The 17,241-nt window shown below is 40.9% G+C and overlaps 1 protein-coding gene across 2 annotated transcripts in view; it reads right to left on the bottom strand.

Annotated features, from left to right (window-relative positions):
* Positions 1-727: 727 nt before the first annotated feature.
* The window catches only part of C7 (complement C7), a 55,411-nt gene continuing 38,897 nt past the window's right edge, over positions 728-17,241 (bottom strand). For both annotated transcript variants that reach the window (XM_015067583.3, XM_015067584.3), the window contains 5 exons: positions 15,497-15,629; positions 12,082-12,273; positions 7,600-7,690; positions 4,215-4,399; positions 728-2,017 (listed from right to left, as the gene is read on the bottom strand). In XM_015067583.3, the coding sequence (XP_014923069.2) occupies positions 1,836-2,017; positions 4,215-4,399; positions 7,600-7,690; positions 12,082-12,273; positions 15,497-15,629 (783 nt within the window). In that variant the 3' untranslated portion in view covers positions 728-1,835. The remainder of the gene's footprint in view (positions 2,018-4,214; positions 4,400-7,599; positions 7,691-12,081; positions 12,274-15,496; positions 15,630-17,241) is intronic.

Genomic DNA, 17,241 nt, shown 5'->3' on the forward strand with positions numbered 1-17,241 from the left:
CCATTTACAACAATGTGGGTGGACAAGAATGTGGACACTACGCTAAATGAAATAAACCAAACAAAGAAATACTAGATGATCTCACGTATAGGTATGATCTAAAATATTCAAGGGATGCCTGGGTAGCTCAGTTGGTTGAGTGTCTGACTCTCGATTTTGGCTCAGACCATGATCCCAAGGTCATGGGATTGAGCCCCACGTAGGGCTCTGGACTGAGTGTGGAGACTGTTTAGGATTCTCTCTCTCCGTCTCTCTCTCTCTCTCTCTCTCACCTCTCCCCGCTCCTCTCTCTCAAATAAATAAATAATAAAAGTCAAATTCATAAAGCAGAGTGTAGAATGGTGGCTGCCAGGGCCTGAGGAGAAGGGCATTCGGGGATGTGATGCTTAAAGAGTGCCAAGGTTTAGTTATGCAAGATGAATAAGTTCTGGAGATCCACTACATAGCATTGCTGTAGCTATGTGCTATAGTGCCTATAGCTAACAATCCTTTCACATATACTTAAGATTTTCTAAGAAGAAAGATCTTAGGTGACATTTTTAATAAAAATAAGTGAGAAATAAGAATAAATAAGAAATAAGAAAGATAATAAGAGAGGTGGGAGAAAACTTTGGGAGGTGATGGATAGGTTTATGGTCTTGATTGGTATATACTTCTCCCCAGACGCATCCAGTTGTACATATTAAATCAGTACAGCTTTTTACATGTCAATCATACCTCAATAAAGTAGTTTAAAGAATAAAAATATATTTAAAAAGAACACATTAGCCATTCTTCATGGGAAGATTCTTTAAAATTAAACATGATACAGATCAAAAAATTCCAAAGGATAGTATCTTTAATGAGATTTTAATCACTGTCATTTTAACTAAGGTTTTGCTGAAATGTCTTTATCAGTATCAGAAAAGTACACAGATATTATTTGTATATAAAAGCATATTTTAAATTCCATTTAAGCCCACTCATGTCATCTCCCACAGCTAGTTTTTTGTTTTGATGAAAGATGAATAAGGAATAAATAGAAGGCCAATGTCTCACACTGATGTACCTGTATGGCCCTCTGAAAAATCCAAGCATGTATTCACATTAGAGAAAACTATTCTGTCAAATATATGATCACTCAACAGCCCAGGCATGAACTGATGTTTCCTACAGAAGAAAAGGGGAGAAAGTGGGCAAATTACAGTCCTCGTGTTTGACACACACTAAAGAAAAGCCCCAAAGAGAAGACGGGATTGTGTTTGTTGTTCGACAAGAAGGCAGAAGGTACCACAATAAACTCGGTTCTGAAATTTCAGCGGTTCCATTTCCCAGTAAGATTTAAGGATCCTTACATGTGGTACTGGAGTCCACAGGGCCAGGCGAGAGATTACTCCTTGGGATGGATATTTGTATCTGTCTTTTTCCATTTAAGGTCCCGTTTGCATTCAGTTTCACTGAGAGAAGCCAACCTCTCTAATCTTACCGTTTTCCTAATCCTTTTGTACAGTGTTTCCGGCCCATGGGTGGAGTCCATCATACTTAAAAGAATCATAGGGCTGAAGGGAGTATTCCAGGCTCTCCGGTCTAATCCTCTCATTTTCAGATTAAAAAGTCAAGGTCCAGGCGTGTCAGCAATTTGTCCAGGAACACACAGCTCATGCAAAGGTTCGTGCGTACTGTTCATCCTGACTGGCATTTTAAATAGGAAGAACAGGAGCATCTCGGTTCAGGTTTGGCAGAACGCAGGTCGGTGCTTCTACTGGTGGCTGGCAGTTGGGAGAAGTGACCGTATGTACGTTTTACCTCAGCCACGGCAGCTGCGGGATTCGGAACCAGCCAAGGGCCACGGGAGCCTACGGGGTCCCCGCTCCGCAGGGCCGTGTGCTGGTGACCCTGACGCCCTGCCCTTGGCACCTGAGCGCGCCGGCCGCACACTCGGTCATCGTCTGCTCCACACCGTTTACTTCCACGCAGACGCTAAGGCCGCCTTCCTCGCACTCCGATGCTTCTCTGCAGACACATTTGCTGCTCTGGGCTGGAAAGAAGAGCGGCAGAGGCTTAATGGCACATGGAGGAGGTGGGAGAGTGAAGTCACATTACCTCCAAAGTCCCGATGCCCTGCGGAGATCTCTCCAAGCTCCTGCCTGGAGGCATCAACTCTCCCCTGGGAGAGGGGGAGGGCCAGGGAAGCCCAGCATTGCGCTCCACTCAGCATGAGGAGGGTGCTAGGCTGCACCAGACCGCCGGGGGGGGGGGGGGGGGGGGGGGGGGGGGGGCATGGGCCAGCCCTCTCCAAATCAGGGGCACTCCCTCTCTCTCTTCCTCCTCTGGGCTGCTGGCTAGGGGAGCCAGAAGCTGAGTAAGCCCTCAACCCCTGACCAGATAAGGAGACCTCAACAAAGACCAAGTTGACTCAAGGCTCAAACAGAGACAAAGAAAAGAACTCAACTTACTTTAAGAGAGAGGGCATAAAACACAGAAGACCACATATGGGGTGCGGGGACAGTTGGGGGGAGGGGGGCGGAGAACAAGTCTGGGGCGCCTGGGTGGGGTTAAGTGCCAACTTCGGCTCAGGTCATGATTTCACAGTTCCTGAGTACAAGCCCTGCATTGGGCTCTGTGCTGCCAGCTCAGAGCCTGGAACCTGCTTCAGATTCTGTGTCTCCCTCTCTCTCTGCCCCTCCCTGCTCACAGTCTGTCTGTCTCTCTCTCAAAAATAAACATTAAAAAAAATTTAAAAAAAAAAAACAAAACCAGAAATGAGTTGGGGGAGAATTCACAGTGTGCGCTTAGGTGTCAGGCTGGAATGCACCAGCCAGGTGTCTCCAAAAGGAATGACAAGCTCACTGGTGACCCGCGATCCTAACCCAACCCAATGGTTTAGAGTTCAGTATGTCATCGCCTGGGTGGCCAACAGTCCAGGAGCGAGAGAGCAGGGGCCCGGCTGGCACAGGCCATGGGGAGGACCTGAGTTGCTGGCAGAGATCTCACAGATCACATAGTCCGGCTCCCAAATTTACAGATGGGGAAACTGAGGCAGTGACTTGGCTGCAGCCAGCCAGGCTTTCCCCCTTGATAATATACCTGAAACTGTGGGAGGTAGGCCATGCCAGGAGTGCTGTTCAAGATCACTGTAAGTGCTATATGGACACAGTTGACCGGCCAATCTTGAACCACAACTTGAAAGAGTAACTCCTTTTTTTATTCTCTTCAAATTCTTTTTATTACTTCTAGGAGAAAGTGTCACCTTGGCACTGATATGCTTTTAACACCCCCTAACACTTGCTGAACTCCCTTTATCCCAAAGAAGCAGCATCCCTCAAGCTGCCAGCAGCATCTGGCTAGAATCTGCAACCTTATTTTGTTTCATATGTATTTTTGTGGTCATCTAATATTTATGGCAAGTGATGCTTCTTTTTAAGAAATGATAAAATTTCCTTTTTTAAAAAAGTTATTTTTATGTGAGTCCATTTTTTAAAATGTTTTTAATGTTTACTTATTTTTGAGAGGTGTGGGGAGGGGCAGAGAGAGAGGGAGACATAGAATCTGAAGCAGGATCCAGGTTCTGAGCTGTCTGCAGAGAGCCCGATGTGGGGCTCGAACTCACAAACTGTGAGATCATGACCTGAGCTGAAGTCAGACTCTTAACTGACTGAGCCACCCAGGCACCCCTGTGAGTCTATTTTTTTTTAATGAGTTCATTATATGGATAATCGGAGGACAGAGCAAAAATCATGAAGGTGGAATGAGAATCACCAGTGTTTGGGAGGACATTCAAACCATCAAGAATGTCTCCTTGTCTTCTTAGATACTTGACCTACCCCATTCCCCAAGGAGGACTGTGGATAAGAACAGTTCACTCTCAAACCAGCCTGAGACTTTCATGTCCTCAGGGATCTGCTTGGATCTGCTGCTAAACTAGAAACTACCATTTAAAAGGCCTCAGTACTGGGGCGCCTGGGTGGCTCAGTCGATTGAGCCTCCGACTTCAGCTCAGGTCATGATCTCACAGCTCGTTGAGTTCGAGCCCCGCATTGGGCTCTGTGCTGACAGCTCGGAGCCTGGAGCCTGCTTTGGATTCTTTGTCTCCCTCTCTCTCTGCCCCTAACCTGCTCACAGTCTGTCTCTGTCTCTCTCAAAAATAAATAAACATTTAAAAATAAAATAAAATAAAAGACCTCAGTACTACTACCTTAGCACTGTTATAGTTACAAATACACAATGCCCCTTACCATCGCATTTTCCCCAGAGCGGACAGGCACCACAGGCTTTCTGGGCTGGGACAGGCAGAGTGCAGCTCTCCCTATCAGCAAGAGTGTAATTTCTACCCTGACAGTGGAGAACGTGCAGCTTGCAAACTGTCAGAGGCAGTATCCTTTTGCTTCTCTCATCTTGCGCACATACATCCAAGGAGGATCTGAAACAAATTTTTTAAATTACATTATTTAGAAGACTTTCCTTCTTACAAGTGGAGGATGTGAAGTGAAAGGCGAGGCTGGGAGCTCAGTGCCTCAGATGTCACCACCCACAGGAACAAGATGGAGCAAACACTCAAATCTCCTTCATCGCTGGGGCTCACCCTCCTCAGATCTTCGAGATGAACAAATTTTGCTCTGTATTTGCTCCCAATTTTTACAAGCTGAGATATCTAGTGTTGATCTTGTTTCATCTAGAGCAGATCAGATACAGCAACTTAGAAGAGAAGGCAAGGTCTGCTGGGGACACGGGTGGGTTGAAAAGCAGGAAGGAGACAGAAAATCAACAAAGATCACACATTCAGAGATGGCAGTCCTGTGGGACCATTGAAGGCAGAGAAGTTAGCTCCTCCCAGTCCGGTAGCCTGGAGAGTTCCTGTCCATAACACGGCATTGTGCAACACTTCATGACCGATGCTTCAAGGGAAGATGAAACTGTATTTTTCAATAGGATTTTTTAAAGTATCTATGTTTACAAAATAGGTTAGAAATAGTTCTAGAAAATTTATTACTTTTTTTCCTTAAGCATTGGTACTCAAATGGTGAGATTCAGCTTTGTAGAAATGTCACTAATAAAAACAAGGACATTTCTGAATGTTGATGGATAAGAAAAGCATTACTGTAGTGAAACCTTAGACAACAAAGTATTTTTGTATAGTAGACGGAGTCTATATTTATTTTTATATATGTTTAGCTCTCATACTTTCTTCAATGGCCAAGAGCTAAATTTACTTGGAGTTGTTTACATCACAAAAACAAATCCTTATATCTTTCTTTTATCTGTTTATTTAAACCTTAAATCGAACTACTCAGAACAGCTTGAAGGGCAGAGACCTTGTAAAGCCACCTGGTTATCAGTATCTGATAGAAAGCTCACACCAAGTCTCTAAACAGCAGGCTGCAGATAAACTAAATGAATCAGAGAAGTTGGAAAGAGGATGAAAGTGAATCAAAGTCAACAATGATTAATAAAAAATAACACCACAGTCAGAATATTCTGGGCTGACCACCACTGCCATTTACACTATTTAGCTATATTTTTTTCTCACAAGAAGTTACATCTTATAAGATGCCACCAGAATCACCATTACTCCCTGTGAGTGTTCAAGGAGTTGGATATGTGTTTTGATGACAATAATAATTGAAAGCCAAGTATAGTTGATCCGTGAGCAACATTGGTTTTAACTGCATGCGTGGGTCCACTTATACATGGATTTTTTTTTAATGTTTATTTATTTATGTAGAGAGTGTGCACGCACTCGAGCAAGGGAGGAGCAGGGAGAGAGGGAGAGAGAGAATCCCCAGCAGGCTCTCGAAGTAGAACTCAATCCCATGAACTGCGAGATCATGACCTGAGCTGAAACCAAGAATTGAACGCTTAACCTACTGAGCCGCCCAGGTGCCCCTGGGTTTTTTGGATATAGTATAGTACTATAAATGTATTTTCTCTTCCTTATGATTTTCTTAATAGCATTTTCTTCTCTCTAGTTACTTTATTATAATAATACAGTAAATAATACATATAACATAGAAAATATTTATGTTATTGGTAACATAACATATGTTATTGGTAACAGTCAACAGTAGGTTCTCAGTAGTTAAGTTTTGGAGAAGTCAAAATTATATGTGGATTTTTGACTATGCGAGGGGATTAGCACCCCTAACCCCCCATGTTGTTCAAGGGCAAACTGTAACTGGCCAGTAAATTTGTGTTTTGATTCTTAGCCTTAAAGATGACCAATAAATGTCTTAGCCTAGATATCTCCCATTTGTGTCTCCAGATTGGTTCTCCACTCTTCCCCCCCCTGCTGCCAGGAAGGCGAAACTATGAGCTATATCCATAGATTTCCTTGTCCTCTAGCTTCAGGTGAATTTGAGCAATGGCAGGAGATTTAAGGGATATTTACTGCCCTGACTCACTCCAGGGCAGTCTCTGAGGTCCCTAAAATGAGGGACTCCACTCTTCCTTGGCTGCCATCTGTACAGAATCTTCCTCTGTCTCCAGCTTTGCATAAAAGCTCTTCCTGTGGAACACCTCTTCCTGTGAGCCTCTGACTCTTGATCTCAGCTCAGGTCATGGTCTTGCTGTTCCTTGAGTTTGAACCCCACAATGGGCTCTGCAGTATCAGTGCTTGGGATTCTCTCTCTCTCTCTCTCTGCCCCTCCCTTGCTCACACAGCCCCTCTCTCTCTCTCTCTCTCTCTCAAAATAAATAAATAAATAAATAAATAAATAAATAAATAAAACAAACTTAAAAAAAAAAAAAAAAGCTCCTCTTGTCACTCTGCAGGCCTGGGGGCATGGATTTGTACCCTGGTTGTTTGCAGTCTGGGAGTACTGCCCTGTGGGAGTCCTGCCAGTTTCTTTCACTCTGCCCACACTTCTGTAAACAGTCCCCCTAGGAAACCTCCTCTTGTCTTAATGCAATCATACAATCTGTCCAACTAGGACCATAACATAGACATCTAGTACCTACTTCAGATATCCACCCACGGTGGAGTGATTTCAAGTTGGGTGGAATTCTCGTAATGCACATCTAGAGACACGGACATTTCAGAAACCAGTATCTCTATTGGTACTGCATTAAGAGTGTATCTTTGGACAGCTGGGTGGCTCAGTTGGTTAAGCATGGACTCTTGGTTTCAGCTCAGGTCACGATGTCACAGTTTCATGAGTTCCAGCCCTGCATTGGGCTCTGTGCTGACAGCACGGAGCCTGCTTGGGATTCTCTCTCTGCCTCTCTCTCTGCCCCTCCCCTGCTCATGCTGTCTCTGTCTCTCTCAAAATAAAGAAATAAACTTTTTTTTAAAAAGTGTATCTTTCAAGGGAATTTCAATCCTAATCTTTGTAAACTCTAAATCCTCAAGTTTTCATGTTGCCCCATCTTATGTAGAAAACTAGCAGTGCCCAAGTCCTTCAGCCTTTCTCTAGACAGAGTAGAACACTGCTTAACACCACTGGTGTCAGCCCCAGAGACCCAGGCAAATAACAGACAGCAGATGGGCCAGATTAAAATGCAAGCAAAAATCTTTAACCCTTGGTAAGCAACACCCTGGATCAAACAGAGACACTAGCATTTACCAAAACATTTTTTATCTTGAGTAAAACAAACCAGAGAGAGGTGAGCAAAGACAGAGCTTACCCACATTCATAAGGCATTTTACAAACACATCTTGAATTCTTCAGTTTCTCCCAGGGCTGACATTCAGGCACTGCCAGGGTTAAAGTGGTTTCTAAAAAAAAAAAAAAGGATAAGGGAGATGCAATCATTAGAAGAGCTTCTTTGTGGTAAACAAACTATTATTTTAATTGTTGAACCAGGTTCTGTAATATTCTCAACTGCTACAAATTTGTACAGTAAAAAAAAAAAAAAAAAAAGCTGTAAAGCATTTTACAAACAACAGTGTTCCTAGGAGAAGCCTACAAATAATTTCAATGCTACCATATCTTGAGCATTTACTACTGTGGGAACAGTGGCTGTTGTGATATTTAATCCCCCTTAACAAATGCCCACTTCAGAGTTAAAGAAATTAAGGGTCAGAAAAGTTAAGAAACTAGTGCTAGTTCACACATTTAACAAATTGGTCAAGCCAGGATTTAAGTCCATGTTTGTCTGAATTCAAGGCCAGTGGAGCAGGCAGCCTTTCATCAAGCAGTCGGTACTTATAAACTGTTTGTTGTTTGGACTGCATGTTGCCCCCTCTGTCTATAGTGGGGCAGAAAGCACCGTAATGTGATCTCCACATGGAGAACTCCCTGGTACCCCAAGATCTGTTAACAACCTCTCACATGTAAGTGTCTAATTGGTCTCCTTTGAACAGTGAGTAAATATCTAGAGGTACTTACATTAATTATACCTTTTCCATTCCTTTATGTTTTCTACAAATGGATCAAAAGTCAACCATCATTCCAACTTTGACAGGAAAACACCTTAGGCCAGCTTACAAGAGCTTAATTTAACTGTCGTCTCCTCAGCTATACCTGATTACAAGGTGACTAACCTAAAACATCCTGTTATTCCCACCTCCTTCCTGCTTCATGACAATGGAATTCAATGGTATATATACTTTCCCATCATAAAACTAGTTCTCTGTTGGATATATTTATAAAGGTAGTTTATCTGAAAAGCATATTTTTACTGATGCACAAACTATGTGATACTTCCTCACTTTGGAAAACCTAAGAGCTTTAGATAAGACAGTAAAATCTCGGGGACAGTTCGTAACTTGTAAAAATGGTAAATATGTGAACTGTAGCCTGCCAGGTTCAGCAATGTGTATAATAAGTACTCATTCTTTAAATACTCCCCTTTATAATAGTAGTATCCTAAATGCAATGTAGTATCCTGAATTGGATCCTAGACCATTAAAACAACATCAGTGAAGGGGTGCCTCAGTGGCTCAGTTGGTTAAGCATCCGACTCTTGGTTTTATCTCAGGTCATGATCTCACAGTTTGTGGGTTCAAGTCCCACAGTGGGCTGTGTGCGGACAGCACTGAGTGTGTTGGGATTCTCTGTCTCTCCCTCTTTCTCTCTCTGCCCCTCCCTCACTTGTGCTTTCAATCTCTCTCAAAATAAATAAACATTAAAAAAAAAAGACATTCGTGGAAAACCTGATGATATATAAATAAAGTCTGTAGTTTAGTCAATAGTATTGCACTAATATTAATGTCTTAGTCAACCCACTAAATTATGTCAAGTTATATAAGATGTTAATATTATGAGAACATGGTAAAGGGCATATAGAAACTCTATTTGCAACTTTTCCGAAATCTAAAATTATTCCAAAATAAAATGTTTTTTAAGGTGGTGTTATCTAGATCAGTGCTTCTCAAGCAGGGGCAATTTGGCAATGTCTAAATATCTTACAATGCACAAGACAGACTCCCACAACAAAGAGCTCCCGGGCCCAAACTTCCAATAGTGTTGGGGTTAAGAAAAGTCTAATCTAAATGTACCAAAACTAAAGTTCTATGATAAAGCCATGCAAATGAGCTCTTCATTGTGCTTAGACGTTTATTTGCTAGAGATGAGGGGAGGGGGAGGGGAGTGGAAGAAGGTGGCCGAAGAGTACAAAATTCCAGTTATAAGAGAGATGAGTATTGGGGATGTAATGTGGTTGATGCTGCTCAATGATATACAGATAGAGTGTTGGAAGAGTGGATCATAAGAGTTCTCATCACAAGGAGAAATTTGCTTTTTCTCTTTTTTTTTTAACGTTTATTTATTTTTGAGAGACAGAGCATGAGCAGGGGAGGGGCAGAGAGAGAGAGGGAGACACAGACTCTGAAGCAGGCTCCAGGCTCTGAGCTGTCAGCACAGAGCCTAACATGGGGCTCGAACTCATGAACCATGAGATCATGACTTAAGCAAAGTGGGACGCTTAACCGACTGAGCCATTCTGGCACCCCTCTTTTTTTTTTTTAATTGTGCTTTTGTGAGATGACGGATGTTAAGCAGACCTACCGTGGTCATCATTTCACAGTGGATGCAAATCAAACCATCATGCTGTATACCTTGAACTTCTACAGTGATGTATGTCAATTATTTCTCAATAAAACTGGAAATGATATTTTTTAAAAGTTTATTTGTTAATCATTCATAAGAATGACAGTTTAGATTTTAAATGTTTTCCAGAAGTTATTACAATTTCTTTATGAAAAATCACGGGTAGAATCAGCTAGACCGAAGACCTTTGCGTTTAAGAACACAGCTTTCTTAACTTCCTATATCTTTATGTCAAAACTACATACTGATGGAGGGAGAGACAAATCAGTGGTTAGTGTTTAAGGAGCACAGGGTTTCAGTTGGGAAGATGAGAAAGTCCTGGAGATGGATGGTGATGTTGGTTGCACGATAATGGGAATGCACTTAATGCATTGAACTGTACATTTAAAAATAGCTGAAATAGTAAATTTTATGTTATGTTTATTTTACCACAATAAAAAAAAAAAAGACTAAATACCGATACATCAGGTATTGAAAAAGCTCAACCTCGGAGGCTGACAAACCTGGAGTTTGTTATTTGTGATAGACATATTTTAAGGGTAGTTACTATTAATATTCATCATGACTTCTGAAAAACACACAGGCCTGAAAAATACCCTTAATTAAAACTTTAATAGAATTTGCTACTGTGTAGGAGAAAATACATACTGAATTGTGCTACAAAACGAATGAAGGAGACATTTTAGAAAGATAAGTATATAATATCTCATTCGGAATAAAAGAGCAACCTCATCAAGTGTACATTGTTCTCTTTAATTTTAGAATTCCTGGTACAGGTCCATTACTTCAAACATGCCTGATAAGTTCCTATTTATGCTTCAGTGCAGTAAAAAACAAAGCACTTGTCCCTGCTCTGGACCTCTGACTGCTAACGAGCACGTGGGAACCAGCACAGCAGGCACACCATTGGCCATGCTGCCCTCCTGTTTTCTGTCATCAGCATCTATGTTTCATACCACAGCCCATGCCCGCCATCAGCCACAGACGGCTCTGTGCAGCCTGCCCCATCTTAAGTTGTGACCATCTGATCCATCTGATGGTATCACTCATGAAATCTAGTACTTCATACTCACTGTAAAAGGCAAACTTCAGCATTGAATTAAATAAAAGTCATACACTGGAGGGGCTCCTGGGTGGCTCAATCAGTTAAGCGTGCAACTTCGGCTCTGGTCATGATCTCACGGTTTGTGAGTTCAAGCCCCACGTTGGGCTCTGTGCTGACAGCTCAGAACCTGGAGCCTGCTTCAGATTCTGTGTCTTTCCCTCTCTGCCCCTTCCATGCTCATGCTCTCTCTCTCAATAATAAATAAACATTAAAAAAACTAATAAAAAATAAAGTCATACACTAGAAAAATAAGAATACCATACAAAATTGAATGCAAGTGAGTTTTCCTTCTTTCCTGTTTTTTAATTGTCACAAACATGTATTTTCCATTTATTTAAAAAAATGTAAGTAAAGAAGAAATAGGAGCTTATTTAAAAAATAAATCCATCCCACCTTAAATATCTCTAAAAAGAAATAGTTTGGCTTTTTAAATCTCTTCTTACCATAGCTTCTTTAAAGACCATTTTAATTTGCCTGATGTTCAAAATACTGGATTTTTGGATTTCCACTCTTAAAAACGGCTTCACAAGCCACAACACTTTGCTTTAAATAACTTCTGCTCTGCAGTGTTAAATGTAAATGCTTTTAAGTTTTCTATTTCAATAATGCCAATAAACCCTCTGAAAACCCAGAAAGGAAACATACAGAATGTTTTTAAACTCGGTACTTAACAAAAGTACATTTAAAAAATCAGGAAAAAAGCCAGAAATCATCCTTTGAAAATCCTTTATTTTCTTGTCACCAAAACAGATACAAAGCTAATCTTTGATAAGGATTTAAGTTAGTTTCAGAACCACAGGGCTCTTCTTGCTTTTCCTTGCTTTCCATGAATCTATCTATGCCACGTGAAACAAAGTCTGTTACCCCATCTATGAGCCGACCTTCTTGTAGGGGGACAAGGACAGAGGGAATAACTCACAGTTATGGCCATCCAGTGCCATAAAGGACCGCCACAGGGACCCTCACTCACCTGAGTGCAGGTGTCCTTGGACAGACCTACAAGCTACTCACCTTTCTGCACACACTGAACATTCTTCATATCAGGACTCCACTTAAGGCTGGATCCACAGAGAAATGTTGAAGGACCTTTTAAGGACATGTCACCCGAACAGGAAATGGTCACTTTCTCACCAATTGCATAGAAAGGTTTGTGGGGATGACTCTGTATGCCATCCATCAAGGCAGGTAGAACACAGGCAATTTCTAAAGATAGAAGAAAACAGAATACAAAGGTTATTGCTTTCCTAAGCCATCTTTTTTTAAAAAAGACAACTTCGAATAGTGTTAATACACATGCTCTGCTTTTTCACATTAGAGGACAAAGAGGAAGAGGTAAGTTCACTCCTAGGATGCCCTGAAAGACATGTCCCACAGTGCCCGCCATGTAATTGACCAATAAAAGACTGAAGACCAAAACCGTTCCCATCCTCCCTCCACTCCTGCCCTCAAAGCAATGTGACAACACAAAATGAATCAGCCTTATAAACAGAGACCTAAAAAGCCCAGGCTGCTGTCAAAACTAAACTTTCCATAGCTGCCACTTATCTCTCTGGTCTGATGAAGTCCTACCAGAATTTTCCCAAGAAAATTTGCATATTGTTTGCGTACCATTAGCATATATCCAATTAGATATTTTTATTATTTGAAAGTTTTAAAGAACCACCTTTAACCTTGAAACCATACAAGTATTAAATGTTCTTTGGTTTTCCATCTCTAGTCTTTCTCAGTTACATTCATTACCTCAAATCTTCTGCTTGAGAAAACAGCAAAGAGAAAAAAGAGAAACATGTATACTTATGGGAAGCAAGTCAGAATTCATGATTTGAAAAAAAAAATTGGCAATCTCTCTAATGGACTTCGGACAATATTCTACAAAATACTGCTCTGTTTCTGTACCATTTCCATCAGAAATTCCATTCACTCATTAATTCAAAAACAGCATCTATGGAGTGCCTATATTTAACGAAGTACGTTGTATGCTGCTAGGGATTTAACAAGATACAAGTTACATATCCTGCCTTCATAAAGCTAATAATCTAGCATCAGATTTGTTTGTTTCTGGCCATGACGCAATCACTGGCTTCACAATCATGCTCCCACAAAGACAAATAGAAAAGCTATACAAAAGTAAAGGAAAAAGTACTTCCGAAAGCATCAGAGAGATACCAAGGTCATGAAAATTTGAAGGTACAAGATTCTAGCGAGAAGTCTAAAGGGGTGATTACAACATTTGGTAATGCCTTTCTCCTTGAGGTATTTGTTAAGTTTGAAAAAAAAATGCTTAAAGGCTGCTAAACTAAGGAGGAACTATAGCTCGTGGCTGAAAAGCTGAGTAGAGTTTTTAACAGTCTAATTGGGCTAGGGGACAAAGAGGTAGAGTCCAGTCCTGTCACAAAGGAGGGACCTAGGAAGATATCTCAGACCTTCCACTAGGATCCCTTAATGGTTACACCCTAGGAATAAAGGTAAACCGGACATAAAACAGCCTCACTGTTTGCAGGAAACAAAATCAAGTCTTTTCTAGAGGAAGAGAACATCATCCAAAACCTCAGACTATTCCATTATTTTTTCACACATAAAGTCTGGCATTTAATCAAAACTATTCTGACATTTAAAAGGAAAAGAATTCACCAAAACCCCAAAAAAGACAATAGAAACAGACCCCCAGTAGGTCCAGAGAATGGCATTAACAGCCATGGACCCTGAAATAACTGTGATTTACATGTTGGGAAAAAATTAAATGACAAGGCACAGAATTTCAATGGAGAAAAGGAAAGTATAGAAAAGTGGACAAATGAAATATCTAGAATTGGAAAATGAAATTAAGAACTCAACAGAGTTCTTAAAAGCAAATTATATACAAGTGTACAGAGAATTAATAAACTGGAAGTTAGATCAATTAACAAATATTTAGGATGAAACGGAGAGAAGAAAAAAATTATGTAAAACAAAATAATGTAGTAATATATACAATCTAAAAAAATATATCATTTGTGTCTTGTGAGGAAAAATGGGCAAGAATTGGACAGAGGCAATAATTGAGGACACAATGGCGAAGAAGCTCCTGAAATTGACAAAAGACATGAAAGCACAGATTCAAGAAGTGCTTCAAATATTAACCAGGGTAGAGACAAAGAAAATCACACCTCGGCACATCACTGTGGAGGTGCTTCTGAAACCCAAAGACCAGAAAAAAAGAGAAATTCTCAAAAGTGTCCAGACATAAGATTTCCAAACCAGAAGTGGTATGACTAAGAGTGAATGTCTCACTAGAATAAAGTCTTTAAAGAGCTTAAATAAAATAACTGCTAACCTAGAATTCCTTACCCATAAAAACATCCTTCAAAAATGAAGATAAAACAAAGACATTTTAAGATGAACAAAGACTGGGTCAACTTCTTATCAGCAGATTCACAATAAAGGGAAAAAAATCTCTTCAAGCAAAAGCATCTTATTAAACGTTTCAAAGAACCAACTTTTGGCTTTGTTAGTGTAAGCGAGAAAATGTTTATATTCTATTTCAGTAATTTCTGCTCAAGGACTCCAGGCAAGAGAGACAGAGAGACAGATAGAGACAGAAACAAAGAGGAAGAGAGGAGGTCCTACAAATAAGAAAAAGACAAACCAACAGAAAAGGGGAGCTAAAGATTGGACAGTCACTTCACCAAAGAGGATATGCAAATGGCAAATAAACATGAAAACAGGCATCATAACATAGTCACCAGGAAAATATAAATTGAAAAGTCAAAATTAAAAAATAAGATATTGCTACACACTCATCAGTATAGCTAAAATTTTTTAAAGATTGTTGATACAAGTGTTGATAAGGATACAGAGCAATCTTGGCTTCTCAGATCCTGGTAGGGATGTAAATTAGTACAACCATTTGGGAGTCTGGTAGCATCTACTAAGTCTAAATGTATGTACATCGTATGACTCAGAGACTTTATTCAGAGGTATATACCCAAGAGGAAAAAGATGTTCACGTGTACACTAGGCTTTTCTCCATGGCCTAGACCAACTGATATAGCAAAAAATGTATCTCTACAGCTCTATCCATCTGCTGAACCAACGAATACTGCAGGACAATCAAGGAAGTACACTGATTTGGTCACATCCCTAGAAATTGAACTATATGGGATGTTCTGAAGGTCTTAGCCAGAATGGAGCTCCCTGGCCTATTCGAATTTGTACCAGAAACGTTAAAATTGCAGTGAAATGAGCCTCGCCTAACAGAAGCACTATCAACTAGAGACTGCTGAGGGCTTTTTCAAGACACAGCTGAAACTTGAACAGGAGCATATGAGCTTCTCAGGAAAGGAATGTCAAGACACGGGCCACACAGTGAGCGGTTATTCATCTTGATTCATTCCCTTCCACATTATTCTCTCATCTTAAGTTATATGCTACAACCAAGTCCACTCACTCTGACAATGCATTTCCCCAACAAGCCACTGTAAATCTTCTCCACATCTGGCTACAGGGTCTCCAATTAGAGAGTAACCTTCATTGCAAGTATATACTATGTTTTTCCCAACAGGAAACATGGCACCTTCATCCTAAAGAGAAATAAAAGAGAGAGAGAGAGTATGTCTATTTTGCATTAAAAAAAGTTTCTTTAGATATATTTGGGCTATAAATGATGCCTTCTTTTAGTCATCAGGCAAACTAAGTTCAAATAACTAATTTAAAAAATTATCTGTAAAAACAATTTTCCCTGTATGGTCCTAGCCAACAACACTGGTACTACCATTAACTAAAATAAAACCATTAATGCCACATATAATTTATTAATTGTCCCCAAATACCAAGCACTGTACTAAGCATTTTACCAAAATTACTTTTGTGGACACTGCCCAAGTCCCTTCCCCCCCGGCCCCTGCATGTTCCAGGAAAAGACAGTTGTTATCAGATCTCGGAAATGTACTTGTTAGTCAGTTCTTCATAGTAAGACGTCATGGGCTGCTCATTGGCCATACCGCCTAATAAAAGCTGGTAGGAACAGACAGAAATGTGCAAATCCTATCAGCATGTTTATGAAAGTTTAAGTTTCTCACTGATGACTTTTAGAGGGAGTGTAATGCTGATCTTCTCCCATCCTAAGCTACAGCCCCTACCCTGTAAGGGAAGGGCCACTGTGGCTGGGCCAGATTCAAGGACATGCCAGGAGGTGAGCTTTCATGTTGAAGCAAGGAAGAATTTGAAGCTGAAACTTAAAGGGGTAATCATGCTCTTTTGGGATCTCTATTAGTTCCTTTCCTCACTCTTGGGGCTCTCTGCCACCCCAGGGGTGGTAAAGAAAATCGGCCTGGGGAAGGGCTGAGAGCTAGGCATTAGCACCTGGCTACTCCAGGCATTAGAACCAAATCCCAAGGTGCCTTCTACTATTCACTGTCAGTCCTGGTCCAGTCTGGCTCCAGTTGGTAGGAAACAAAGGGCCCAGATTAATACTTGAGTTTGAATAAATTGAGAAAGCACAGTTGATTTGCTTTGGTTCTAGCCAATAGGCGGTCTGCCTGACAGAAGGGACTGTTATAACAGTGTCCAAACTTGGTTCTGTATCAGAACCACTAGTAGCAATTTAAAAAAAAAAAAAACAAAAGCACAACTCTCAGGCTCTATCCTAAACCTACAGAATGAGAAAGGAAAAAAAAAAAAAAAGGAAGGTAAGGGGCAAGCAGCAATCTCTATTCTTAAGTTCTCTGGGTGACTGTGATGTAGCCCGTCCATGGGGCAGTGTTCAGAACCCCTGCCCCTTACAGGACACCACATGCACTGGAGTTTGGGACAACAGTTCATGGTTTGCTGAAGTATATGAGTTTGTTTGGCCTTGTTCGCCAAGCCTGTGTTTCCTTCAGGAACTTAGTAGATTGTGGTGACTGTATTGGGACAGAATGAGTGTTAGAGATGCTGGGCTCATTCCCCTCTCTCCACACACACACACACACACACACACACACACACACACACACACAGAAGCCCTCTTCCATTTCCCAACAGTATCTACATTTGGGGAAACTTCAGCAAAATGTCAGTGTGTGTGTTTAAAGGCCTAGAATTTCAAAGGCAAACCCTTTGAGAAAGCAAGGCTGGCGGCACTGAGAGGGTCCTGACAAAAGCCTCCTACGTGAGCCAGTAGGAGACTTCATTGGAGCTTGAGGCCAAAGCCTC

The sequence above is a fragment of the Acinonyx jubatus genome, chromosome A1 (assembly GCF_027475565.1).
Source record: "Acinonyx jubatus isolate Ajub_Pintada_27869175 chromosome A1, VMU_Ajub_asm_v1.0, whole genome shotgun sequence".
Classification (NCBI taxonomy): domain Eukaryota; kingdom Metazoa; phylum Chordata; class Mammalia; order Carnivora; family Felidae; genus Acinonyx; species Acinonyx jubatus.